The sequence below is a fragment of the Tinamus guttatus genome, unplaced genomic scaffold (assembly GCF_059628265.1).
Source record: "Tinamus guttatus ecotype Peru unplaced genomic scaffold, ASM5962826v1 Tinamus_guttatus_pri_ptg000649l, whole genome shotgun sequence".
Classification (NCBI taxonomy): Eukaryota; Metazoa; Chordata; class Aves; order Tinamiformes; family Tinamidae; genus Tinamus; species Tinamus guttatus.
The window spans coordinates 3,966,692-3,993,217 of NW_028289183.1; the positions used below are offsets into that span (position 1 = coordinate 3,966,692).

At 54.3% G+C, this 26,526-nt stretch overlaps 1 protein-coding gene across 7 annotated transcripts in view; it reads left to right on the forward strand.

Annotated features, from left to right (window-relative positions):
- Positions 1–2,550: 2,550 nt before the first annotated feature.
- The window catches only part of BAIAP2 (BAR/IMD domain containing adaptor protein 2), a 34,804-nt gene continuing 10,828 nt past the window's right edge, over positions 2,551–26,526 (forward strand). For all 7 annotated transcript variants that reach the window (XM_088535989.1, XM_088535992.1, XM_088535994.1 and 4 more), the window contains exons 1-6: positions 2,551–2,638; positions 9,894–9,969; positions 12,025–12,111; positions 20,508–20,569; positions 20,865–20,936; positions 21,110–21,247. In XM_088535989.1, coding sequence (XP_088392115.1) covers positions 2,567–2,638; positions 9,894–9,969; positions 12,025–12,111; positions 20,508–20,569; positions 20,865–20,936; positions 21,110–21,247 — 507 coding nt within the window. In that variant the 5' untranslated portion in view covers positions 2,551–2,566. The remainder of the gene's footprint in view (positions 2,639–9,893; positions 9,970–12,024; positions 12,112–20,507; positions 20,570–20,864; positions 20,937–21,109; positions 21,248–26,526) is intronic.

The window sequence follows — 26,526 nt, forward strand, 5'->3', positions numbered from 1 at the left end:
GCTCCAGCTGCTGCCGCTGCTCGGGAGTGAATCATGGTGACAAACAGACAGCTAGCAACAAAAAAAAAAAAGAAAGAAAAAAAAATCAAAGCAAAAACGCTGGGGCATGAGGCAAAGGCGGGTTTTTCCTGCCACTATCTGCAAGCTGCTCCGGGAGGGCAGCAGAGCTGGCTCTTCCCTCCTGGATTGGCCATGGTTCCTTAGGGCAGAGCTGGCGCAGTCAAGGGATCACTCTGGATATAGGAAAAGCCAGGGGCAAATGCAATGGGCTGGATCTGCTTCTTGACCTGAGAGCAAATCAAACCCGTTGGATGCTTCCCACCTAGGACGGGCTCAGGAGAGAGTGGGTTTCTGCCCTCAGGTTTCCTGGGGATAAAGAGAAGCAGAGGGTGGAAGGAAAGCGGAGCCGCTCCAAGGCCACCGAGAGCCGCCTCGAAGAGGGAGCGTCGCTGAGGGGCGTCCCGAAAGGCCTCCTTTAGCAGGAGAGATTACAAATCCTTTTATCTTCCTCACCAGAGGAACAGCTTGTCTGAATTGCTGGGCTGTCACACTGGAATTAAATGCAAGAACCCCCCACATTGGTGACGTAGCAAAGAACTTACATAACATAACTAAAAATAAGGTGAGAGAGATGCACAGAGAAGCAGTCTTTTCCTGGCCACTTCATCTGAAATCCTTCTCCCGGCTTCCCCAGCACTGAAAACCCAGTAACGGGCTGGTGGCCGCACGAGGGACCTGGCCGCGGCAGTGGAGCGAGCGCCCGTCCCCAAGGCATCTCACACCAGTCTCCCTACCCAGTCCCGTAGGAGGATCTGTCCCAGATGCTCTCCTGTTTTTAAGCCGTAGGCAGAACGGGTTAACTAGGCTCGCACAAAATAGGAACATGTCTTATTTGTCGTGAATTCTTCCCTGTTCTTCAGTGTGTGAAACCCCCGAGGGAGAGAAAAGCCAGAGCAGGAGCTGAGGCCCCAGGAGTGAGAGTCACCCTGGGGATCTCTCCCACTTCTCACCTGGATCCGGTGGAGAGCGAGAAGATGGAGGAGGGCAGCGAAGTGGCGCGAAGACGGTGGGTTGGCCGGGGTGCTGCCGGGCTCCGCTGGTTGCCTCCTTGTTCTCGGAACTGATGGAGGAGCAAAAGCAGGAGATGACAGAGGAAAACCTAGGTGCCCTTTAACCGTTTCACTGCTTCTTGGGGCAGAGGAGGGAGGAGAGGCGGCTTGTTCTGAGGGCTGAGCCCCGGAGCCTGGTGCCACTGCTCGTCATCGGTGTGGCCACGGGCACGCAGGGACACGGCACGCAGGGACACGTCTGCTGCGCCGCCATTCCGAGCATGGATGCAGCCATTAAGAGCGGGGACTGGGAGCACAGGGGCCCTCAGAGTGATCCCGGCCATGGCCACACTGTCCGTGTCTCTCCGGACACACACGGATGTCACTGCCTGCTCTGAGGGCAGAGGATGGGAGGAAGCTTTGCCATCCCATGGGGACTCGGTGGTGGGAGAAGGCTGGCAAGGGCTCCCAGGAGCATCCTGGATCCTGCTGGTGAAGAGCGGAGAGCCCAGGTCCCCTGTGCAGGGCAGTGGGGGGACATGGCCGGCCTCTTGCAGGCCAATCCCACTCTGGGCAGAGGAAAAGCGATGCTGGGGTCGCAGCGCGTTGCCGCATGGCCCTGGTGCCCTGTCGCCCCGTCTCTGCACCACTCCTGTCCTTCTGCCCAGCATCCCTCTCCTTGTCCCATGTAATCCCAACCCCTACCGAGCCACCAGCTCCTTTGCCCCCTGCGGTTGCTCCTCTCCCATCCGCCCTGCATGGCCCGTGCAGGCGGGAACAGGAATAGCGAGGGGTGCAGGACAGGGCGCGAGGTCTGGCAGGGGCTATAGGGTACAGAGTATAGCAGGGGTGGTTACACATGGGACGCAGTATTGTAGGGCTATAGGGTACAACAAGGGCTCAGGGATGCTATATGATATGGACTATGAAGGGGTGTAACAGGGTACAGCAAAGGCTGTAGGATGGGGTTTGGTGCATGGGGGTCTAGTGCGGGTTTAGCAGAGGGCACAGGATGGGTATGGGGTGCAGTATGGGTTATAGGATATAGTTGGGGCACGGCAGAGGGCATGGGAGTGGTATAGCAAGGGATATAGGATGGGATATGGGCTATAGAGGAGAGTTTACGAGGGGTAGGGGCATAGCAGAGAGTACACGGTGGGTATGAGGTGCAGTGGGGGTACAGCTGAAGGGGATGGGGTGGGATGTGGGAGTGGGATTTAGAAGAGGGTGTGGGGAGAGGGTATAGGAGGCGGTATAGAAGGGAGTATAGGCGAGGGTATAGGAGGGGGCACAGCACGGCCCTCCCCCGCGCGCTCTGCGCTCTCCTCCCCGGCTCTCCGCGCAGCGCCGGGGCCGGGCCGGGCCGTGCCGTGCCGGGCCGGACGCTCCTCCCCCGGGCCGGGCCGGGGCGGGCGCGGCCGCGCACGGCTCGATAAAAGGCGGCGCGGCGGCCGCTCCGCGCTGCTCCGCTCCGCTCCGCCCGGGACCCGCCGCTGCCGCCGCCGCTCCGCCCGCCCATGGTGCTGCCCGGGCCGCCCGGCATGGCCCGCTCCGAGGAGGTGCACCGGCTCACCGAGAATGTCTACAAGGTGAGCGCCGCGCTACAGGTGCGGGGCCGCGCGGCTCCCGCCCGCCATCCCCCACTGCCCTTTTTTCCCCTTTTTTTCCTTCTTCTTAATTTCCTCCTATTTTTTTTATTTTTTTTCTCCTCTTTCCCGGGCGGCGGCGCGGGCGGCTCCGGCCGCGGGGGCGTGCGGGGGTGGCGGGAGCTGTCGGCTTATGTAAGCGCGGGGAGTTGCGCGGAGCGCGGGCGGCCCCCGCGCCGCCGCCCCCGGCGCTCCGGCCCCCGCGGCGGCCCGGGCGGGAGCGGCTGCCCCGGTCCCGCGAACTCCGCGGCGCGCCGGGCTCGGGGCCGCGCTCTCGGTGGCACCGCCGGGTCTCGCAGGGTCCCCCCGGGGCGACTCGGCTGCTGCTTCGTGGCCAAATCTGATAATGGCTCCACACGGAGCCTCTTGGGCGAGGTGGGAAAGGCGGGATGGAGCCACCGCTCCGCTCCCTCTGCCTGTGGGCGCTTTGGGAAGGGAGAATCCAGGAGCTGCTTCCTTGGGAGGCCTCTCCCAGCGAGGTTCAGGCAGTGCAGGTGGCATCGCCCTTGTTGTGTGGCCTGACAGAGCCCTCCTGTGATCCCACAGTGCCCAGACAGGTCAGCCAAGCCGAGGTGATCGCTCACTTGCTTCTAAAGATGCCCCAGTCGGCAGCGTTTGCTGTGCCTTGGTTACAGCTCAAGCCTAAAAATCTCCTAGATTTGTTTGTTTTCCTGCTGGTGTCATGAGCAAGAAGATATTTTATGTGTTTTAATTTGCCTCATGGAGGAAGTGGTTTCTGCTCCACTGGGCCCTGTGGTCAAGTTTAATAAAAATCTTTTTAGCCTAACATATAACACAGGATGTCATTCATTAAACTGGCAGGCTTGCATGACTGACTGGTCAGCCTGTGTTACCAGTGAGCGGTTGGTGAATAAAACTGTTATAGAAACACTTAGTCCAAAAAGGTCTCGGTAGTAAAGTTATGATGTCTGTCACCTGGTGCTGTTAGGACTGAGTTCAGGTTGATCTGGTGAGAAAAATCTTTGACTGCTGACCCTGGAACGAACGAAGCTTTGTTGTCAGGGCCTGGCAGTTGAGCTATAGATAGGGTTTGGGTGTCTGTGAGTCTCCTGTTCACCCTTAAACATGTCTGGGGTGCTGCAGTTGGCAGCTGTGCTGGTTATTCTGGTGCTTGGTTGGTGCTGGCTGTGTTGCCTCCCCTGCTGCAACACAGAGCACTGGGCTCAATGGGGTGGCTGGATGCCCTGGAGCTGCAATGGGGACAAGCAGAGCTCAGAGCTGTGATGTAACCAAACCAACACAGCCCCAACCTGAGCCATGGCTGTGGATCAGGCTCTCGAGTTGCCATCAGAACCTGTTCCATGCAACTGTTGCAGGTGCCCTGGCTTTGAGCTCTGCTAATGGGGAGCTCGTGGCGCAGGTGGCATCGCCCTGGGAGCTGCTGCGCAGCCCTAACGAGCTTGGAGTGCCACTCGGCCACCGCCGCGGGATCTGCCGCTGCTGTTTGTCTTGGCTCTCCTGAACCAAACTGGATTTGCTTTAAGCCTCATGTTTGCCTTAGCCAGGGGAAACACTGAGGAGGTTCTGCCTTGAAAACAACCGTGTCTAAATGCGTCTGTTCCCCCAAAGAACAGAGGGTGAAGGTCGGCTGTGCCAACCTCTTGCCTCTGACCGTTCTCATCATCGTTCTTGCACAGAGCAAGGAGCTCTTGGCTCGCCCGACACGAGAGCATGAGCTGTGAAGAGCACATGTTGTCCCACTTGCCCGAGAGCTGCAGGCCTCAAGGGGAGGCTAAAGGTGATGGGTTTTACCTAGTGCTTTGTTAACACTTTAATTCCTCAGTGTTTCTGTGGGAGTTTGCAGCAGCTGGAGGGCAGAGAATGAGAACTCGGAGCTGAAGCTAAAGCTTGCAGTTTTAGCCTACATCTACCTTCTTGGGTTTGAGAATTAGAGGATGATGGCAAAGATGATATTTGCATTTCCTTTGGTGAGGGAGGTGGCTTTTCTGCTCTAAGAAGGCAACGCTTCCCTGGGCTTCTGCAGATGTGTTGCATGGGGTGTGCAGAAATGAGAGGTTTGCTTGTTCCTCTGAGTACCGAAATCTCTTGGGATCCAGAGCAGATGGCTCAAGGACAGTGTTGGTGCTGTGATCTTGCCATGGCTGGCACAGACTTTGGTGCTTACAAATGAAAACCAGCCCCTTTAATACTTAAACTTCTTGCTGTCCAAGATCTGGTCATTATTTGATCTGGTCTGGGCTCTTGTGGCCTTTCCCTGCTTTGCTTGGAAGCAGGGGAAGAAAGAGGTAGCCCTGGAAGTGCCTCCCTGCAGTGCCTAGACTGCAGCCCTGTGAGCACAGCCGGGGCAGCAGCTCTGCTTTGCTTGGTCACAGATGTGACACTGGAGTTCGGTGGCAGCTGCACCGCAGCTCCTCGCATCTCCCCTGCGACACCAGGGCCAGCTCCGGGTGGCACTTGCGCTGCCGGGCGTCCCCTCTCCAGCACAGGCTTTCCTGAGACGTTCTGCTCCGGGAGCCCGTGGCAATTATTCTCCAGCAATTATTTGCCAGCCCTGGGGATGACTGCACTAAGGAGCTGGTGGCGGGGCTGTCGGCCGCCCCCTCGCCAACGCTGCCACTACAGTCAGCTGCCTACACGTGTAGTAATTAGAGGGAGCTGGAGGAAGCTGGCACCTTCCGCCAACGTAATCCCACCTTCCCCGCTTGCTGATTCATCCCGTGGCCCTCATCGCACAGCTGCTGTGCAGGGGCAGAGGGATGTGCAAAGCTCCAGCCCTAGGGGAGGACACGGGGGGAGACGCGGCCCCTCCGCGGGCTCCTCGGCTCCCGGCTCCGCTCTCCCGCAAATGGGAAGCGGCGCCCTCGGTGCGGAACCGCCTGTGTGTGAAAAGCAGGGCCTGGCGGTGGTTCTACCCCTCCCGAAGACAAGTCTGCCTCATCCATGGTGGATTAGATTATCGCACTTTACCATCTAATTTCCATTTCATTTTAAAGCTATTTCTTCATGTGGAAGATTGTTTTGCAATGGTATATGAATAGTTCTGCCTTTGAAGAAAGGTTTGCTTAAAAACACCCCAAACTCAAAACCTAATTTTCTCGCCCATAGGCAGTCGTGATTTCTGAGAGTCATTTGCTGCACATCAGATGTAATAAATGTTATTGCCAGCACAAGAGCCTCTTGCCTCATTATCTCCCAGTCCAGAGGGAAGGGGAGAGATTTTTATTCAAGTGAATCAAAAGGGAAATGGTGGGTGGCTGGGTGTTTGGCAGCAGGGAGAAAATGTGATGTGACAGAAGACAAGAGAGTTGGCCCTAGAAGTCATCTGGTGCCATCCCCCGGTTTCATGCACTTGGGCTCTCCTGCCTGGGTGCTTGTGGAGCAGTGGGAAACAGCTTTTCTGTGGCCCTACTGACCTGTCACAGGGGTGATGATGATGGTCTGGACCTGTGGTCATTGGCCCCTCTGCCACATGTGGCTGCTGTGCCACTGACTGCAGGGTGAGACCAGGATCGTCCCTTATTTGCAGGACCCAGGTGGAGGTTTTCCAGAGCTCCAGCCCTGGCAGCAGCGCGTTATCTCTGTGGGCTCTGTGCTCGTGGGCCGGGACGGCAGCTCCCACCTCGCTGTGTGGGCCCTGCTGCCTTGGCACTGCTTGGTGACCTTGGTGGCAGGTTGTGGTGGCAGCGCTGGGCTGCAACTCGTCTACTCCCTCCCAGCTGCTGCGGATGCCCTGTGGTCTCTGACTTCTGCTGAGATGATGCATCTCAGAACTACTGAAACTTGTATAGTGGGATGTGCTACAAGGAAGTTCGATCACTTGCCTAAGGTGGCCCCAGTTGCTTCCCCTACAGTTTGCAGCTAGTGCTGGTGAGAGCAGTGTTTTTGGGGACAGGGTCCTCCTGACTTTGCCTTCACCGCCCCGCTGTGCAGGTTTAGCTCCTGCTTTCTCCCTGTGCTGCTCTCGTTGCAGGGCATGGTGTGGCCTTGGCCACCGTGCTGCGGGTGTTGGAGCCTTTGCCTGGCCCAGCTGAGTGCCCTCCCAGGGGATGCCCTGGGAGGCAGCGGGATGCTGGTGTCCGGGTGCTTCTTCTCTGCTCCGTGTCCCAGGCTGGGTGGCCGGTCACCTTGCTGGGCTGGCTGCTGGTCAAGGAGGCATCTCCCACATTGGTGCTCCGTGCGGGTCCATCTCTGCTTTACCCTGAGCCCAAATACTGACCGCGAGACCTCCTCGAGCCCTCATTCCTTCTTCCTCCCCCCTCTGCCACGGGAGCTGGTGGATATTAAGTGGCTTTAGGCAGCAGCTCTAGCTGTTGTTTGCCTTCCTGCGTCCCCCGCTTACTGAACTTTGTCCCGTAGAGATTGTCCTGAGCCCTGGTCACGCTGCCCGGCTTTGGGACGGGATCCCGTGGGGCTGGCGGCGCTCGCTTGGAGCGATCCTGGGATTGCAGGGAGCGTTGGTAACCGCCGGGATGTGGCGGTTACGGAACCTCCTGTGGGCGCTCGCGGTGTTGTGAGCGCCTGGGTGCAGCGGGACCCTCTGAGCAACCACTTGGTCCCTTAAAACACCACGTCTCTGGCTTGATAGTGCGGGGCAGGACATCGAAGCCACAGTGGGATTTGTTTGGGCATTAAATGGAAGTGATGAAAGGCGCTGCTGAAGTGGGGTGACCCATTTAGAAGCCCAACTTCCCCAGAGCTGCTCCTGTTGTGTGGCTGTGCTGGAAGGGGAGCTCCCAGGGTGCTGCCCTGGCTGTGCCATCCTGGTCACACGTGGCCCTGGGGACCCTCGGGCTGTGCGAACCAAGCGAACCGCAGCCAACCCTGCCCTCACGGAGCCTGAGCTGGTGCTTTATTTCCCTTCTCCGCACTTGGGTTTGGAAGCAGCTTGTGGATGGCAGTGATGGAGTGCGGGGGAATCGTGCAACCTCTTCCCTCCGGAGGGATTTTAACACTCTGAGATGCCCTGGGGATGTTTGTCGTGCTGGAGAGACCTGACACAGTACGGATGGGCTCCAGCCGCCTTCTTGGCGAGCTAAAACGTCTCATTCCGGGCTGCGTGCAGCGGCCATGCAGCATCAGATCCCTGTCTGCTGCCACACGGAGACACACGGTGCCCTTTGACGGGGGGAGAGCCAGGAAACTTATTTTCTCTTGACTCTTCTCCCCCTCTCTAATTCCGTGGAGCTGCGTCCTGGAGACCTCGTGCTTTGCATTAGTTTGATTTTTGGCAGCCGAATAAAGCCCGAGCAGTCCCGGAGAGCTGAGCGGTATTACCCGGCGAACAAAGCAAAGCCCTTTCAGCCCGGAGCTGCCAGGGGTTTGTCTGTGTAATTTTTTTAAACTCTGCCCAGGCAGCATGTGGAAGGCAAACAACTTGCGAGTGGTGCTGATGGAGCAAAATTTGAGGGCGAATGAGATTTGCTTTCATTACCAAATTCTGCTGAATGTCGGCTTTGCTGCCCTGTCCTGCAAATCTGGTTTTGCCTTCTTGCCAGCTTGAAGAAACCTTCCCTGGAACAACCAAGGGTGTTTCTACCCCTAGTGCTTCATAAGGGGTAGCACTGGGCAAAATCCTTGGCCTAAATCAAAATTTTAAATTATTTTTATGAAGTTCTTGATTGTTGCAAGGTGGAGAAAGGCTCCTTGGTGCCTGGAGGCTACGTGTCCTGTGCTTGTCCCTGCTTTGCTGGTGCCCTGTGCGGCTGCAGCGGTGCAGGTGACCGTCCCGGTGTTGCGACACGTGGCACCACGAGGAGGTTGCAGCGTTTTGGCTGACCCGGGTGAGACGCTGCTGTTTCCCGAGCTGTTACATAAGGCCAAGTTTCCCCTGCCCGGCAGCCTCCCGGGCTCTCCCGGGGCGCGCGTGGGCCGGGGTGGCTTCTCTGCCCGCCACGGGGGACTGATGCAGACGTAGCTCCTTGGAAGCCGAATGTGAAGGTGGGAGTGGCAGCGCCATCCTCGTCAGCGTTAATTAACGTCTATGTAATCGTCTCCTACAATTACGGAAAACAACTCGTTACACGGCCTGTTGCTACAGGTTAATTTTCCCCTTCCAAGCTGAGCACGTTCCCCGACCCGCACGGTGCCATCCCCGCGGCGCCTTCGCTGCAAGGCTCACACGAGGCGCCAAGTCTGGCCCATTGGGTTTTTAGGGATGCTCTGCACTTTGCAGAGCCACATGTGAGGCTGCAGCAGCCCCGAGGCCACGGGAGGGTTGGAGGAAGCTGCTGTGGAAGCATCGCCACCTCATCAGGGTTTGGGTTAATGGTGTCCAGCCCGCTGTTGTGTCCACACCACGGGAGCGACTGGAACCGCCGCCTTGCCGAAGGAGCAGGAAGCAGGAACGGGGGATAAAATGTCCTGGCAGAAAATGAGCTTTGCAGTGCGGGGCCAGCTCCGGAGGAGGTGACAGATGCTTAATCAGCTTAACTGGGCACGAGTGCCTGTCTGCTGCCTTCCTGCCCCGGCGGAAAGTGGTGGCTGCTGCCACCGGGGCCCAGGGCACCCCAGAGAGCTCCCCTAGGCCCTGGGACATCAAACCTGGTGTCCCCTTGGCTGGTCATGGCAGGGCCGGGGGCCGTGCCCAGAGGGAAGCAGCTACACGGGTTGTGGTCCTGCAAAGACCCCTTGGAATTTACGATCTGATTATGCCTTTCCTGTCCCTCGTGTCCTATGTTAGATAAGGACCTGAAAGCGAAGGGGGAGAAAATGGGTGAAAAACACTTCCTGCATGTTGGTGTCTTTCAACACCTTCGTTTTGGTGCTTTTAGGCGGCTGGGAAGTGTCAGCAGCTGTTTGAGACCAAGGTGTGACTTCTCGTGCACAGTTATCCAGGGCAGCACAAGCAGCCGTCGCCCAGGGCTCGTGTCCACCTTGGTGCCGGTCTCGGGGTCCCTGGCTGCTGCCCCAGAGCAGCCGGGGGGCAGAACGTGGCCCCTTTGCTTCCCTGGATTTCTTGAACTGGGCAGTTTTGACTGGGTGCGTGGAGTGACCCTGGTGCTGTCCTGCTCCCATGCCAGCCTGCAACTCGAGGGCACTTGGAGTTAATTTATCCAGAATGAAGGAATTATCGCCTCTTCCATGTCTTCCTCTGAAGGTTGTTTGTAAAAGGTGGCCGGGTTAAACCAGCCCCCTTGGTGCAAGACGAGCAGCCTCTCGCAGACCCACTCACCCCCTCTGCCCATGCCTGATCTCCGTGTTCTTTTGCTTCCTCTAGACAATCATGGAGCAGTTCAATCCCAGCCTCAGGAATTTCATTTCTATGGGGAAGACCTACGAAAAAGCCTTAGCAAGTAAGTGAAACTGCCCTGCTGGGGTGTTTATTGCTTAAATCCTGTGAATGTGTCTGGGTGCAACAGGGCAGCATTGCTGCCTGGCTTGGGAGGCTTTTTTTTTTCCATGGGAAGTGAAGGGAGGGAAGTGTGGAGATGGATTTGGAACATCAGCTCGTCAGATCACCCTGCTGCAATGCAGGGACCTGCTGTGGGGTTGCTGGAGAACCACGGGGCAAATGTCCTGGGTAACGTGGGGGAAAGGATTTGAGCATTGAAATGTTGACTGGCAACTGTGTGATCAAGATTTCCGATCAACAGAGTTTCTCTATATTTAAATATTTAAAAATCTTTAGAATTAAGATTTTACTTCCCCTTGAAGGTTAAATGTTCACAGTGCTCAGATGCTTTAGGGAAGAAAGTCCTAACAATTCTGGAGATGGCTCTTGATTTGAAAAGGAGGGTCCTTTTGGGAGCCATGAGAGAAATGTAGATTTAACTGAATAAGTCAGCTGAATTGATGAAAACAAAACTGGATTATCTGACTGAAAATGACTTCCCATACCACTTTGTCCCAATTTAGCTTGATTCTGGTCTGCATGTTTTAAGGCAGGCTTCATTTGGCTGTACAGTAAGTTTTGTTTCAGAGAGGCTGCTGCTTCCTTCAGAAAACTGCATTGCACATGTCTCTTGGATTTTATTTTTTTTAATTGGTTCAGTGAAAATGCCTCTAAGGGAAGAGGCTGTCATAATCTTAAGCCAGTGGAAAAAAAAAATACTTGATCTGCTGTTTCTAAATAATGGTGTTTGAAATATGACCTTTAGGATGAATCTGTGCGTTCTTGTTTTATGCCTGGAGCAAATTTTATTTCCACAAGTCAAACAAGGTTCCTAAAAATGTTTTCATGAAGTGTTGTTTAAGATGCAGCCTCCTGCCTTTCTCAGGTGTAGATACTCCCCTGTGCCAGCGCATTTGTTTGCTGCTAGTTCAGTGTTGTTCTTAAGTGGGTTTTAATGGGTCAGCTTCCAGGAGATGGAAGTGCATCCACCTGAATCCATGCACAGGGATCCTGGCTCTGCTTGCTCTGGCACTTAAGCCCATCTCTGCAGCAGGTTCCCAGCCGTGTTAAGTGAACGCTGATGAACCTGGGCTTGCGAGTCGGGTGCCCTTTGGCTTCTCCATTCCCTGCTCGGTCTCCTGCCTGCAAGGAGTTTTCTCCCCAGTTTTCCCTGGGGAGGAGAAGCAGGATTTGAACAGGAGGAAAGATTGCTCCAGAGACAGAGGTTTTTATTCTTCTGAAACGTTATGCTGATAATGCATCTTCCAATAACCTAAATGGTGGTGCCTGTTTATAACGTGCCCATTTTGTCTGAGTTTGGAGCCAGGCACACTTACTTTACCATCCCTTGCTGTAAACCAGCGTGATGGTTTGGTTTGTTTCTCTTGCATCCTGCTCAGATGCTCTCTGAAGCCCCAGATCTTCCTGCAGTCTTTAAAATGTTGGGGTTTTTTTTTGTTTTTTTTTGCTTTTTTTGGTCATCCCTTATTTGGGATCGTGGAGATGGTGGAGGCATCCAAAGGAAGCGACCTAATCAGTAACTCATGCTGGAAGAGACTTCAGCACATAATTTGATGCCGTGGAGCAAAAGCTGTACAGCATGTTCTTGTGATTAGAGGAAACCCCCTGCTTATCTGATTAAAGAGAAGTGTGGAGCTGGAATGTCAACAAACAAGACTGAACTGTAATGGCAGTCTCTGATATTCAATTATTTTGCAGTGATTTTTGTGACCAATGTTAAGCAGACTGCTTAGTTATACAGGAATAAAAACCACCTAGCTTTTACATGTACCTTTTTTCTCCTAAATAACTCTATAATCTTGCTCCAGCCTTCCTCTCTTCAGTGTGTTCCTTCTTCAGTAGTTTTGCTTGTTTGTTGTCTCGTCCCTCCCTGTGGGATTGAGCCTTTGAAGTGAGAACCTGGGTCTGTTTTGTGCAGTGTCTGACACTGATTCAGTGCCACAGGAGCTGTAATAGCAATCAGAGTGTAACCTGATTTTTTTTTTGATGCTTTTAGGTATGACATATGCAGCAAAAGGATACTTTGATGCTCTAGTTAAAATGGGAGAGCTGGCCAGTGAAAGCCAAGGATCTAAAGAACTAGGTAAGTCACCAACGTGCTGCTAAATGGGGCTGCAGTTCAGAGGAGGCTCCAAGCCACAGGAATGCAACCAGGTTTTTACTTAGGTACGGGTGACAGGGCAAACCAGGAGCTGATCCTGCTTAATATAAATGGTAGTGGAAGTATCTTTGTATTTAGCATCACACATTTAAAAAAAAAAAAAAAAAAAAAAAAAAAAAGCCTGCTCTTAGTCTGAGGATTTGGGGATGTGGGGTGGTGTTTGCAAAGGGACAACCAAAAGGGGCTGTGCTCTTGCATGTTACTTTTTTCTTGTTTTATAAATGAGCAATGCACCTGCTCCTGGCTTGGAAGGTGAGGCCGTGCTGGCGGCCTCCCTGGGGCTTGGCCCTCTGAAGGGCTTGGGATTAAGATTGGGATTAGGCAGGAGGGAGGAGGCGGCTCGGGGCGGGCAGGGGTGCAGGTCGTGTGTACTCGGGTGGCTGCCGCCTCCTGGCAGGGACATCCCGGTGTCCCCCGCATGCGTGGCAGGAGCCAGGGCTGTTCGTGGGGTCCCGCCGCGCACAGCGGAGCGTCCCCGGGACGGCCGCCCCGGCTGCAGGCTGTGCAGACGGGATTGGGGTTACTGCAGACGCATCGCGAGCGCCGATGCTCTGCCTCCCTTCCCTTTCTTTTATTTATTCTTCGGGTAAATCGTTCGGGGAGCTGCGCTTCCAGTTTTTCCACCAGCGGTCGTGTGCTCGTCCCTTCCAAATTCCCTCATTCCTTGTTCCATGTGAGTTGTTCTGCTTGTGCATTCCCTGTCCCTCTGCTCCTGCGGGATGCTCGGGGCCTCGCCAGCTTGGGCGTTTGTGCTGAAGCAGCTTTGGGAACTGGAGGTGAACTCCTCCTCCTCCTCCTCTTCCTCCCAGTTCCTTGCTGGGCTTGCCTGCCACATTCCTGTACCAGGAAACGTCAAGCAGTATTCCAGTGGGGCCTTCGGAGCAGTCGATTCACGGGCAGGAGTTTGAGCTGAAATGTTCTTGAAGGCTGATAAAGCAGTCCATAAACACCCCTTTCTTCAGCGGGGCCACGTCTTGTTTTTACAATATTCTTTGATATCAACTTATTTGTAAGCCTTTAGACAGATGCCGGTCCGTAATCCGAATTTTTATGGGGAAACACGAACTATTTACAGAAATCTATTTTATCAGTTTAAACCTGTGTGTAGTAATTGGTTTGCCTACTAAATGAAATGGCCCTAGGTGAGGGGTGCATGCCCAGCCATCTCCCAATGTTCATTCTTATGTGGCTTGCACGTTTCTAGATTAATTTAAAATGCTTCCAAATTTCTGTGACTTCTGTTCTTAGTGTGAAGCTTCGTGGCTGGCATTTATCAAAAGCAAATACCTGCCTGGTTTGCTCTTTCTAGACCTACAGTAAATAGCTGCTCTTTAGGCTTCTTGCTTTGTTGATCTTGCTGGTATTTACTGTGGCAGCCGCTCGGTAGGATTCGTGCAGGAGAAAATGAAGGTGAAAATTCTGGCCGAAATTCAGTATTGGTGGGAACAGGCACCTAAATCCCTCCTGGCCTGGTTTGAACGGGGGCTTTGCTGAGCTCACAAGAAATGTTTAGATGTGGGTTAACCCAAGGTAGAGCTTTTCCTGGGGAAACCTTTAACTTATCAGCCAGCGAGGTTGCCGCTCGCGCAGGAAGCGAGCGCTAGGGCCTGGGCTTTCTGCTTTTCCGTCTGGATTATTTCATCCCATGCAAGGGGCTTTAGCAAACAGGGATGTTTATAGTTTGCATTAATACTGCAGGCCGGAGCTGATCCCTCTGTATGCAGATTTCCTCTGTTAACAACAGGAAAAGGGAAGCTGCTCTGAGACGCAAGGCAGTGACTCCTGGATGGTCTTGGGACTAACGCCTGCTGGCTGGATGCCCTTTCCAGCATCCAAGAAAAAGAATCCCAGCAGCGTTTTCCTCTTTAACCCTTTCTCTTCTGAATGCAGGTTGTCTTGCAATGCTACTGCTGGGAGAGAAGGGGTTGAAAGTGTGTGAGGGGGAAAAATATTGCAAATTCTGCACTCTGCCTGGCTCGCAGGCTGCTCTCGGGGCAGGGGAGCAGCATCCAGGAGCCAGGTAAACGCTCGAGGTTTAGCGTGTGCCGAGAGTGCTCCTGCGGCTCCAAAGTGGCCAGCTTGATTTCCAGCATGCTGTCATCTCCTCGGTATTACTTATAATGCTAAGGAGATTGTTCTCTGATTAAGTTGAGCACTGGAAAACTGCCCATCTGCAATCTGTCCTTTAGTTCAGTGCAAATGTGCTGAATGTCCCGTGGATTGAGACTTGCTGGCTCTTTTTATTTTTTTAAATATAAATGTGTACAATGCTGTACGTTTAATCTTAACACTTACCAGCCTTCCCAACACCGCCAGACAGCTCCGTGCCCTGCTCGGCAGCCACTTAGCACTCTGCATTGCTTGTAAATTCTCCATCAGATTTCAGCAACTGTGTAGACGGGATAATCTGGTGGAGCAACAGAAAACAATAATGAAGCACTTGAGCACTAATCGGCTCTGTCTCGAGTTTTTTGGGTGGAAACGTCTGGCTGGGGGGTACCTGTCAGAGCCCCCTTTCAGAGGCTCGTGAGACTCGGCCTCTTGTTTTTCCTGCACTAAAGTGATGTCCTGCCTGGGTGCAAGGGTAGCTGTCAGCCAGCCTTGCACGATTTGCTTTGCACAATTGGCCTTGCAAGCTTTGCCCAATGCAATTGCCTGTAGTTCAGATCCTTTCTATGCTTTCTATAACCTGGGAAAATCCTGAACTATTTTGTCTTCTGTGCTTTGTCTCTTTGGACTTTCTGAAACGCTGCAGGTGTTGGTCTGTGTGTCCCCGTGCTTGCCCTGGGACCCACTTTGCGACCCAGTTGCACACGCTGGTTGCGTTTGCTTGAGCTCCACGTAGCTTGGTCAGAGCAGAGACTGTTCCTGGATGGTGCGTGTAGGGCGTTGGAGCGTGGATAAGCTGATCCACAGGGAAGAGGATCCCTTTGGGAAGCATCACACCAGGCAAAGGCGAGCAAAGCGAGCGCACTGGCCTTGTGGCGTGAGGTGTGCTTGATGTATAGGCAAAGGTGGGGAGAAATACAGATTATTGGGGATGTCTCCTGAGCACGGGCTGTGGTAGGAGCCAAGGGGATGTGAGCGACTTTTGTCTTGGGGCTGTTTTCCAAGGACCTCTTGGCTCAGATAAGGCTGCTCTGACTGAAGCCAGTGCTATGAAAGAGGCAGAAATAATTAGTTTCCCATTGCAGAGCAGCACGAGCCTCTGCTAGATAAGAACTTCCTTCTGATGCACAATTTGCCTGATAAAATCATAACCCGTGTCATCTCTGAGCCACTGTCATCTGCTGTGGAGCTGCTCAGTGTCAGCGGAGGACACTGGATCTCAACTGTTTTTAAATCTTCATAGGGATTTTTAAAATGTTAATTAGCCTTTTGGGTGGATGTGAGCTAAACAAGCAAGTGTGCGTCCTGCGTGTGCTGAGCAAGGTGTCTGCGGCCCGAGCTGGAGCACAGAGCTTGGCCCAGCTGCATGGCACTGTAAAGAGCTAAAATCTCCAGCCCGTGTCCCCATGGGACTGCTGGAATGGCCGTGCCTGCCTGGAGCAACCTGGGGCCATCGTGATGGGAAGGTCGTGCGGACTCCGGGGCTGGAAGGAGCAAGTTCAGGGTTGTTTTCCTTGCAGAGCTCCAGCCTGACCTGATTCTTGTCGGGGGCTTGGGCATGGTTTGAAGGCTTCATTATGCTGCGCTGAATCCTCTGGGGAGATTTATTAATCTCTTAATTGGATTTGCAGTTGTTTCAGGTAAAGCTTCCTACAGCAATGGAGATGCAGATATAGATCCTGTGAATGTCAGACGTTGTTGTACCATGAAGTGCTTGATATGGGAGGAAGGGCAGGAGTCCCACATGGGGGGACAGGTTAGTGGAGGTCATGGTGCTAGATGTTCACTCAGGTGCTTCCAGCTGAATTCCAGGAAAGATTTCCATGGGATCACTGGAAGTGTCCCTGCAGCGAGGGCCATTAGCTTGTGGAATAGCCCTCCTAGGAAAGCACTGGTAATCTTGCTGCTTGATCCTTTTAAAATTGGACTTAACGATGCACTTAATAGATTGTAGGTGACAACTTTGCACTGGCAGAAGAATGGACATTCTGCTCCTATACTGCTTTCATCAGTGGTTTTACTAAGAGCCCTAATTTAGACAAATTCTTCCAAAGATCAGGGGTAGGCTTCCAGCGTTGTGCTTGATCTAAAACTTCTCAGGTTGATCAAACTGCTTTTGAAAATGGAATTTTATGGTTGCTGTTGCAACAGGGAAGGAGCGTGTCTTTGCTGCAGGTCGTTGAAGCCCATTGAAGCGCAGGGCTCCTTAGGCTGAGCAGATTCCAGCTCTCCCCACGGTCGTGCGGGTGTGATATCGATGCTGAGGATGCAGCAGGAGCTCAGCTCTCCCAGCCGCACTGGTGCCACTAGTGGTGGCACTTGGGGGGGATCATGTTATCCCTTTCTGCATGGGAGATGTCCCCAGAAGGGAGTTTTTCTCCATTCAGAGATGGAGATGGCCAAGAGGAGAGCGCGTGGACCATGCCTGGCTCCTGGTGCCCCTGCGAGGGGATGGGGAGAGCCCGATCTCAGAACTGTTTTCCCTGCGTGGAAACGAAGGGCAGCTCTGCAGCGCAGTGGCGCATGAAGGTGCATGCGTGGCCGTGGCATCGCGCACGGGCTGGCAGGTTGCCGTTGGGCACCCGTCGCCTGCTGCCACGGCGCCTGGCTGTCACAAACGCCAACGGCATCGGGCGCCGCGGCCGTGCTGCCGCTCGGGCAGCTGCCGCTCGCAGCCCTCCTGGCACCGCGGGTCTGCGGGGAGCGGCGCGGAGGTGTTGGAGTACACAAAGACCTTGGGAACGGACGGCTGCCTCGGGAAGGGCTTCTTCTCCTGTCCGTGTTGCCTTTCCCCTGTCCTTAAACTTTGTGGTTGGGAATTGGTGAGTCATTATGAGTGCATTTGTTGTCCCAGGCCTGTACTGGGGAGAGCAGCAGTGGCCTGGTGTGAAATGAGCATCTGCCAAGAGCATCGTGTCTAGCTGCAGTTTCTAACACTTAGCAATAGGTGTTTAACTATTTTCATCTCACCTTCAATAGGATAAAAACCTTTCAGGGCTCCCAAGCGTCTCGCTGAGCTGGGCTCCTGCAGGGTTGCTCCGCTCCTTTGCGGAGCAAAGGAAGGGAAGGAGTTTTTTTGCAGCCACCAAGCCAGGAATGGTCCTCGTGAGCTGTTAGTGATGCCGACGGGGCTGGCTCTTGTATGCAGAGCTGGTCCCTCCTGGCCTGCAGCTCCTGTGACCCCTCCAGCGTCAGCAGCTTTAGCGAGCAGCCTGGCCCTTGCAGAGCAGATGCTCTATTCCTTGCAGACTTTGCAAAGAGCCACTCCAAGGACTTGCCCTGCTGTCTGATGCTCTTTCTTGCTGTTGATGTAATTATTCCTTTCCTGTTCAGTTCTGTCCCTTGGCAGTGCTGCAGTTTTCCCCATCCCCACGAGCTGAGCGAGGGCGATGCCGGTGCAGGGGGAAGAGCGCAGGGCTCTTGTGCTGGTCCCCCGTGCTCCTCGCTGCCTCGTTGCATCTTTTTAAGTCTCTCCATTTGGGAGCTGCATCTCCAGAGCAAGGGGTCTTCATCCCAAGTGCTGACAATGACACTTTATCGTGGGTATTGAAGCCATCATAAGTGATGCTGGCAAGGACGCGGCGCTCAGCTGCTTCAAGGCTTTCCTGCTGCCCGGTGCTCCCGGTTGGGCTGTGCTGGTGCCAGTTTGCTCTGCTGGCACCAGGGCAGCAGCAGCCTCAGCCCGTGGTGGCAGCAGGGCGGCTGGGGCAGCTCCCCTGCTCTGCAAGACCGGCCGGGCCACTGCAAGTGTCAGCATGCCCCGGTGCCGCCTGCGAGGGCCTTGGCTCGCGTGCCCTGTTTGTTTATTTTTAATTAAAACTACTCCGCAGCCTCGCTCGGAGCAGCTCCGTAGGCCCCGGGATCCGCAGGGGAGCGCGGCGGCTCCGCCGCGGGGAAGGTCAGCGGCTCCGGTGCCGATAGCGATCAGGGCGATGTGGAGCAACCAGTTCTGCAGCCTGGCGAGGGTGCGGTAGGGAAGGGCCCACAAAGGCCCCTATAGTGCTCTGGGAATGATACTGTGAGTCAGGCAGCCTCAAATAGCAACTCCCGTTTGCTCTGTAACCTTCTCGCCTGTTTGCTTTCTGCAACCGTGACAGAACAGCCTGGAGAGGCCAGCGCCAAGCCCGGCATGGCGATCCTGTCCCTCCCCTGCCCTTCTTGTCCTGTCCCTCCCCTGCCCTTCTTGTCCTGGCAACCTCAGGTGAAGCCTTGACCTTGGTTTCTGGACCTGCCCATGTGCGTTTTCAGGGCAGGGCCGGTTGGCTCCGTGTGTACAAACACCCCGTGTGATTCAGGCGCTCTCCGCCTTGCTGCACCGCGGGCGCTGTTGCTGTTTAAGCTACAGGTGCCTCCCGATGCGAAGCCCTGCAGAGCAGGAGGGAGCTCGGAGCAGAGCGGCTCCATGGTTCTCCGCAGGTGCAAAACCCCCTGCAGCATCAAGCATCAGTGTGAGGGTGCAGAGCCTCTTCCAAGCTGTTCTCTGAGTATTTAGGCTTTCAAGTTACCGTGCTATCCCTGCCACCAGCTGCATGCAATGGTCTCGCATTGCCCTGCCTGCCCAGGGAGCCCCATTGGCTGCTTGTCCCCAGGCACCCGTGCTCAGAGGGGCCAGGAGCGCTCCCTGCATCCTCAGCCTCTGGAGCAGAGACCCCCAGAGCACCGGGAGTGAGCGGAGCTGCCACAAGGGCAGCGGGAAGGAGCCGGGTCCTGCCCAGGCATGGCGAGGGCTCTGGGCACGGCGTGTCGGCGGCAGGAAACGCTGGCTCCGGGCTCGGAAGAGGCCGAGCCGGGCTGGAGCACAATGTGGCCGGGCGCCACGGAAGGAAGGAAGCGAATGCGCGCGCGGCCCCTCGCCCAGGCTGCAGGAAGCTGGAGCGGGAGCAGTCTCCCCCGGCCGGGATCTGCTCCCCATCCCACACTGGGAAGGCTCTGCACCCCTGCGCTCCCCCTGGCACAGGGCTCGTGTTGGGCTCCTGGTGAAACACCCTGCGCTTGTGCCGCGATGCCGGGGACGGCACCGGAGGAGCAAGTGTAAGGGAAGGGCTGGTATCGCTGTGCTGTGCCATGGGCAGGAATGCGGCAGGGCTGGGGCGCCCGCGGTCCCGGCTTTCCGAGGACTGGGTGTGGGAATGTGTGTGTGTGTTGCTCCCGGAGCACCAGCCCTGCCCGCCCCGGCGCTGAGCTGCTCATTCCGGGGTGCTGAGCACGGTCCTGGATCGGCCCTGGTCCCACGTCAGCAGAGCAGGGAGGAGAGGAGGTGGTGCGAGCTCCGGAACAGCAGCGGAGAAGCCGCCCTTGCTCCTCAAAGAAACCACAGCCAAGTTGTGCCATTGCATCACTCCTCACAGCGGGAATTTGTGCACTTCCCATGGTCTAGCTCAACCGGAGAGCAATTTCCTGGAGGTCCCGTAGACATAACCTTTTGCCCAGACCTTCCCATTCATCTGTGCAGCAATTCAAAGCCGGGTGCCGCTGCGGGCGGCTCTGCTTTGTTCAGCACCTTGCAAATAGCCCTAGGAAGGACCTGTGCACCATGGCCACCCGCTCATGGTGCCGCGTCACAAGCGCTGCTGTGTCACCTCCCTTCTGTGGGGAACAGCAGCTCCTTTCTCCTCCATCCGCTGCCGATCCCACCTGGCTCCATGCCCGTGGCTGCCTTTTGTTTCCACCTTTGCCAGCCCCGGCTCTGCCTTTGCTTTGCAGAAGGGCAGTGGGGCGCCCTGCGCGGGTGCAATGTGCCCATTGCATCAGCCCCCCAGCAAAGAACTGCTGGGCCAAGTTGCTCCTAGCCGGAGCAGCAACTCCGCTCCCAATAGCCGCTCCGGAGTCTGGCTCCAGCTTCCTTAGAGTTTTTGCTGAGGTGTGCTGGGTACCAGCTTCCAGGAACAGCAAAGCACACGAGTGACTTAATGCATTTTAAATTGGAAAAAAAAAAAAAAAAAAAAAGTGAATCCAAGCCGGTTTGATCCATCTGTCGTGAACAGCCTTTTCTGCCCCAGCCCACGGTGCAGCTCCCAGCGCGGGAGCTGCCCGGCCCCGGTGACCTGCGGCTTCTTCATTAGCAGCTTGTCAGCTCCAGAGCTGTCCCCCCGGCACGTGGGGAAGTGGTGTCTGGGGGGCTCCGGAGCGCTCTGCTGTCCGGCCTCTCCATCCCTCGGTGCCGGGGCTGCTGAGCGCTCCTGGCTTCAAGCCGTGCCTCGTCTTTGCAGGAGATGTCCTCTTCCAGATGGCAGAAGTCCACAGGCAGATCCAGAACCAGCTTGAGGAGATGGTGAGTGCCATCGCGACGGGGCAGAACAGCTTCCAGGACCCTGCGGATCAGCTCGGCCTCTCCGAGCGGGATGCGCCGGGCTCCGGCTTGGCCGCTTCCATCCCGTGTGTGTCTGTCCGAGCATCTGTCTCTTGCTGCTATCTCTCCTTCTGTGCCCTGAGCCAAGCTCTTGCTTCCCTGCCTGGCCATGTGGCCACCCGTGTGCCCCTGGGTGCTCCGGGACTGCCTCGGTGCCCTCGTGGGTGCCTCTCCCTGTGTGGGCACGAAGGGACAATGTCTCTTTTCTCCTTTCCAGCTGAAGTCCTTCCACAACGAGCTGCTCACACAGCTGGAGCAGAAGGTAGAGCTGGACTCCAGGTACCTGAGCGTAAGTACGGAGCGCGCTGGCAGCGTGGCCATAGCAAAGGATTTGCGGAGGTCGCTTCTACTCCTTGTCTGTCCCCAGCCCTTCCTGCTCCCTGGGCTTCCCAGCGGGATCCAGGGTTGCGCGCAGCCTCTCCCCGGGCCTCCCTGCTCACGCTCTGTCCCCCACCGCATCAGGCCGCGCTGAAGAAGTACCAGACGGAGCAGAGGAACAAGGGGGACTCGCTGGACAAGTGCCAGGCGGAGCTGAAGAAGCTGCGCAAGAAGAGCCAGGGCAGCAAAAACCCGCAGAAGTACTCGGACAAGGAGCTGCAGGTAGGACGCGGCGGCGCGGGGCTGGTGTCTTTGCACAGGTTGGAGCGGGACCAGATCCTGCCAGTTCCAATAGCGCTTCCGAGTTTTCTTTGGAAACTCAGGGGAAAGTTTTCTTTGGAAAGCTGGGTGCAGCAGTGCAGGGCAGCGTGGGAGGCAGCTGCGGGCAGCCTTGCAAACCGCTAGCATCTGCTTGACTTCGATGGTGTCATCCAAGATGGATTGATCCCAGCAAGCTCCCTGCTCTAAGATTGTACCCAGCGTTAGTGTTTCCAGCAGGGAGAAAGCCAAGGCCGGGGTCTCATGGCATTGCTCTACCCTAAAGCACTCACTGCTGCCATAGCTGAAGCCCTTGAGTGATGACCACACTGATAGCAGGTATGGAGGAGAGGGCTAAGAATTAATCCCCAAGGCAGAAATTGCATTAGAATATGGATTATGCTGAGACCAAGGCCTGTGGCTTCAGCTGCAAAGGACTGATAGGACATCCAAAGCAATCTGTCTTTTCTTACGGTGATCTAAACATGATGGCAATTTGCTAGCAGGCCTGTGTGCGGAATGGCATTTAGGGCGATCATAGGTGCTCGGAGGGAGGGTGATGCAGGGAAGTGACTTTTTAATTGCACGAAAATTCGGGGAATCAGTTGTTCTCCCAGTAGTGTGAATCAGAATAATCACTGAAGGAGGAAAAACACATCAACAGTCATCCTTGGAGGCTCTGAGCCCATCTCCTGTGCTGAGCTGCAGGGCTCCGTGTCGCACTCATGCTCATTTGCAGCCTTTGACTCCCAAGGGTGCTGAAATTGCTGGTTAATGCGAGCGCCTTTGAGGGCTGCTGGTTTGTAGGACTTGGGGTTACCAGGGCGAGGCTGGCACTTTACTGAAAACCGAGTAGTTTAGGCCACTGGCACCTCTGCAAGTCGTCACTGCAGTGTTTGCTGGAAGAGGAAGGGCTCTTAGCAGTGATAGCAGCGAGTAAAGGCAAACCCAGGGCACCAAAAGTGGTGGTTGCTGCGTTATCCCATTCCCTGCAAAAGCTGCAAGAGGGGCAAAAGAGCCAAATCCCTGCGGAGCCCCTCACATCACACCTAATCCCCCAGGGATGCCCAGGGTGAGCGGAATCGGTGCCTCCTCCGTTCTTGGTTTTATGCAGCTGAGAGGAGGAGGGACCAAGTGAGACTTCTGCACGAAATGGCAGCGATGGGGGTAGTTCTGCTAGGCAGCTTCAGTGAGTAAAGACAGAAAAACAGGATCAGGCTTTCGTTCCCTTAATCTTGCAACAGTAAGTATTTAGGAAGTGCTTATCTCTTTGAAAAAGCCTTATGATGGCTTTTAAGCTTAAAGAGCTGTGAAACTACTCAACTGCTAGCTTTTTTTTTTTCCTTCCCTAATTCCAAATACAAAGTTGGAATTGCTGAATTGTCAAGAGGGTTGTTTTTCCTCTCTTCTGTGCTAGTTAGTATGTTGATTATTTCATATTTTGGGCAGAAAAAGAAGAGAGAAAGGTGTTTCGGGCAATCCTTGATGCTGTTCCACCTTTCCCCTTTCGCAGCTCTGGATTCCTGTCCCAGGAGCTGCTCATTCCACACCGTGTGGTCTCGCTCTGCAAATATCTTTCTCTTGCAGTTTACTTAAAACTGAGCAGCCCTCGATTTTCATGAGGGACTTGCTGTGTTTTGCTTCTGTTTTAACTGGCACAGCAGCGTCTTTGTGGCCAACTTGTGAAACCACCGGCCAACAGAGGCCGTGGTGGAGGCTGCTGAAGGCGCCTCTTGCTGCTCGCAGGAAATTGAAGTCATGCTCCATCGAGCTGCTGTCTGGGGGAAAAACGACCGATCAAACAACAGTTGGACAGAGCTCTCCTAATGCCGCGTTGCGGATCACTTTGTCTGGTAATGGGAGAACTTGCTGTTGGCAGAAATATACTGGTAGCTACATAAGTCATTTCACTGAATGAAGCAATAAAATCTTGTTTCTTTTGAAGACTCATCCACTTAAGTTACTGTAGCACTTAGCAGCCAGGAATCTGATGCTCTGTCATCGTCTCTCTTCATATTTAATGTTACAGGAAGCGTAATCGCTCCTTTTTTTTGCCTTTTCACTGCTTGTTGAGTGGTCACATTTTGTCATTGTCTGCAAGTAAAAAGAGAGGCTTGAAATTGAGCCGTGGGAGGCAGCGCTGTCCCGTTCCAGCCTCCCATGTGCGTTTGCTATAAGGTGACCTTGCTCTGCTGAGGTGAGATGAGTTTTGAGGCTGCTCAGGTTTGCCAGGCAGAGATGGCCCCACTTGCCAGGACACTGGTGACATGGGCTCAACCTGCCCAGGCAGTGCTGGGTTGAGCAGAAAAGCCCAAACCTCATCCTTGCTGAGGCTCTTCCCTGGAGTTGGATTTTTCCCCTTTATAGAGGCAAAACAGATGCTGGTGCTCAGCACACACTGCACTTGCAAGCCTTGAGTTTTGCATCTGCTGTCTCCTGTGCTTGTTTTGTGCCTTAATAGATGAGAAAGGACTTCACAGGATTAAAATAGTTCAGAATTTAAAGCACCTTGTGGAGGTTTTTCAATAGAAAGACTCGTGTAATTTAAGAGCAGCTCAAAGTGCAATTAGTCTGCAGTAATGATCTTCTGTTAACAAAGCTCTGGTCTGTCACTGTCGAGACTGCGGCTGTGGTTAGGGCTGTCGCTGTGCGTGTCCCAGTAAAGCTTTGATTCTTCTGGGTCAGCTCACAAGATTTTTATTATCCATGAAGGAGAGTTTTGATTGGAACAAGGCAGTCAGGGACTCAAATCTCTCACCTAAGTTACCTAGTTATTGGGGGATTTTATTAAGGGTTATTTTTTTTGGTCTGGACTGAGAACTGGGGGAATAAACCAATTCTATTCATGCCTTTTATAAAAAAGAATGAGGACAAATGTTAAGACTGAATCAGCATCAGGGAAGCCGAATTGCTGTAATTTCATTAAATGTTGGCTATGATCAAGCTATCAAATCAGGGTCACAAAGGGTTTATGACCTTGATTGAATCAGCAAGTCGGCAACGAAGTTATGTTGGTTCATCAGTTCACCAAACTGTGCTAGTGTTGGAGGAGATTGGATCTCGTCGTGCAGCTGGGATGAAAAGTGTTGCTTGTAATTCGTATGAATGGCAAATGGAGATGGGCTAAAAGGCCGTGTCTGACTGCGGGACGTGGCCGTCCCCACGAGGCTTGAGACCCTTGGTCAATATGACCATCTGGGCGACCTCTGTTCACGGGGTCTGGGGAAGGTTGGACTGGAGCGACCTCTCCCATGTGTCCTTCTCTGGCCTCACATGTCCTAGTGGCTTCTGCTTCCTTCTGCAAAAGCCAACACTGATTCGCACAGCTGGGGACAACGGGCTTTGGAACGGCTGGTTAAGGAGGTGTATGGTCGCTGTTGAGCTCCTGCCCAGATGTTAGCGTGTTCTGCAATTTCATGTACATCTGTCCCTGTGTGAATGAGTATTTTAAGCATTAAGTACCGTTGTGCCAAATGGCTTAGAGGTTTTTATAAACTTTTGTAATTGAAACCTCATTTTGATATTCCCATCAGGAGAAATAATTTTAGCTATAGGTCAAGAAATGCTAACTTACAAGGAGTTTACGCTAACCAGGTTACAAGGGCTTATATAAAAGACAAATAGAGCTTTTATATAATTCTTCCCTGTGGTTCCAACTAATTTCCTCCATTTTTTTAAAAGGTTTTAAAGTGAGTTAGGCTGTATGCTTTAAAGCACCAGATGCAGTGAGCAAAGGCAGGAGGGGAAGCATGTGTGAAATACTTGATGGAGGATCCAGGCAGAGATCGTGAGCTGAGTTGTGCTGGTCTCAGTGCTCAATGGCATCTGACTTCCTGCGGCCAAATCGGGGCTGGACGAGGAACCTCGACTTGGTTCCTGTCACCCAACCTTGTACCTCAATCCCTTGGAGGGTCCTTTGGCCATTTATAGTGTAATGAGCTTTGAGGGAGGGGAGATCTGCAGTGTCACGGATCTCTAGCGCTTGTATAGAAAGGCGTTTGCTTCCTGGCTTTCTTTGCATTAATGCAAGAGCCAGACTGGGTCATTCCTGGGCCGGTTCTGAGCTCGGGTCTCCTCCCTGCTGCTCCTGTGGGAAGAGCATCCCAAAATCCCAGGGCTAAAACCAGGTGCCATCCTGCCTAGCTAAATGGAACTAAATCCAATTTGTCTTCTCGCAACCCATGCTGTGCCCTCAACTGGAGAGGGAGGCACTTGGTGCCAGGCCATGTCACTTGTCCTCTATCCCTGCTGGAGCTGATGGGGCTGAGGGTCCCCAAAACTGTTTTCTCCAAATTGCACTATCTTGGGGTGCAGTTTGGGCAGGTTTTTTTCTTGAGAAACTGTTGAACAATTTAAAACCTCCTTCTCTACTAATCAGCCGAACTTCTTCCTATTTTTTATCCTATTACTCTCTAATTATTCCCCCTTGTTGCTCCCTAAATAAAGCCTCCTGTCTGCATTTACTCCTCAAGCCTGCCGGTATCTCCAGCTCTCTGATGTGGCTGGCAGAATCCTTTCCCTTCCTCAGCTTTTCCTTTCCCTGTTGCTGCTCGCTGTGGTCCCCGCTGGCTCAGGTCAGGGTCCCTCCTCGCTCGGTGCCCCTGGCTCCGGCAGCTGCTGCCTCGGCTGCAGCTCCAGCTGCAAATGTGCCTGTTTGCAGATGGAGCGAGCCTGATTGCTCTGGGCTGCTGCACGCTGGGCATGGCCGTGGCATGTGAACTGGGTGCTTTTCTCCTTTTCTGTGTTTTCTCCTTCCTAATTTAAGGCCCGAGCAGCTGGGGTGCCTCAATGCACCTGGGGCAGCAGAGCCGGAGTCCAGCCCTGTGGCCAGGACTGAGCTCTGTGGTCCTGGCTCAGCCGCCCGCTCCCCGGTGTCGTTAGCGCAGACGAGCGCTGACATCGCTAATTAGGTCAGCGGCTCCTGGCAAACGCCAAGTTGCTGCACTCCACGAGCGGGGGGAGAGAGGGGAGTTATTTGAGGTCTCTCCAACCTAGAAACCCAGAAAAAGGTTCCCGAAGCCGCTCGGGGCCTGGGCTGCGGCTCCCTGCGCTGCGGGGCTGGGATGCTCCTGGCGGCTCCTTCCCGCTCTCGGGGGCAGCGAGCTCCAAAGCGGCAGGTTTCTCTCCTTTAAACTCTAATTTTGCTTAGCTGCACAATGCTCCACATCTGAATTTGGACCTGACAACCTCCATGAAGTCCTAAATTTCTTGGGTTGCAGTGATCATTTAAATTGCGAGATGCT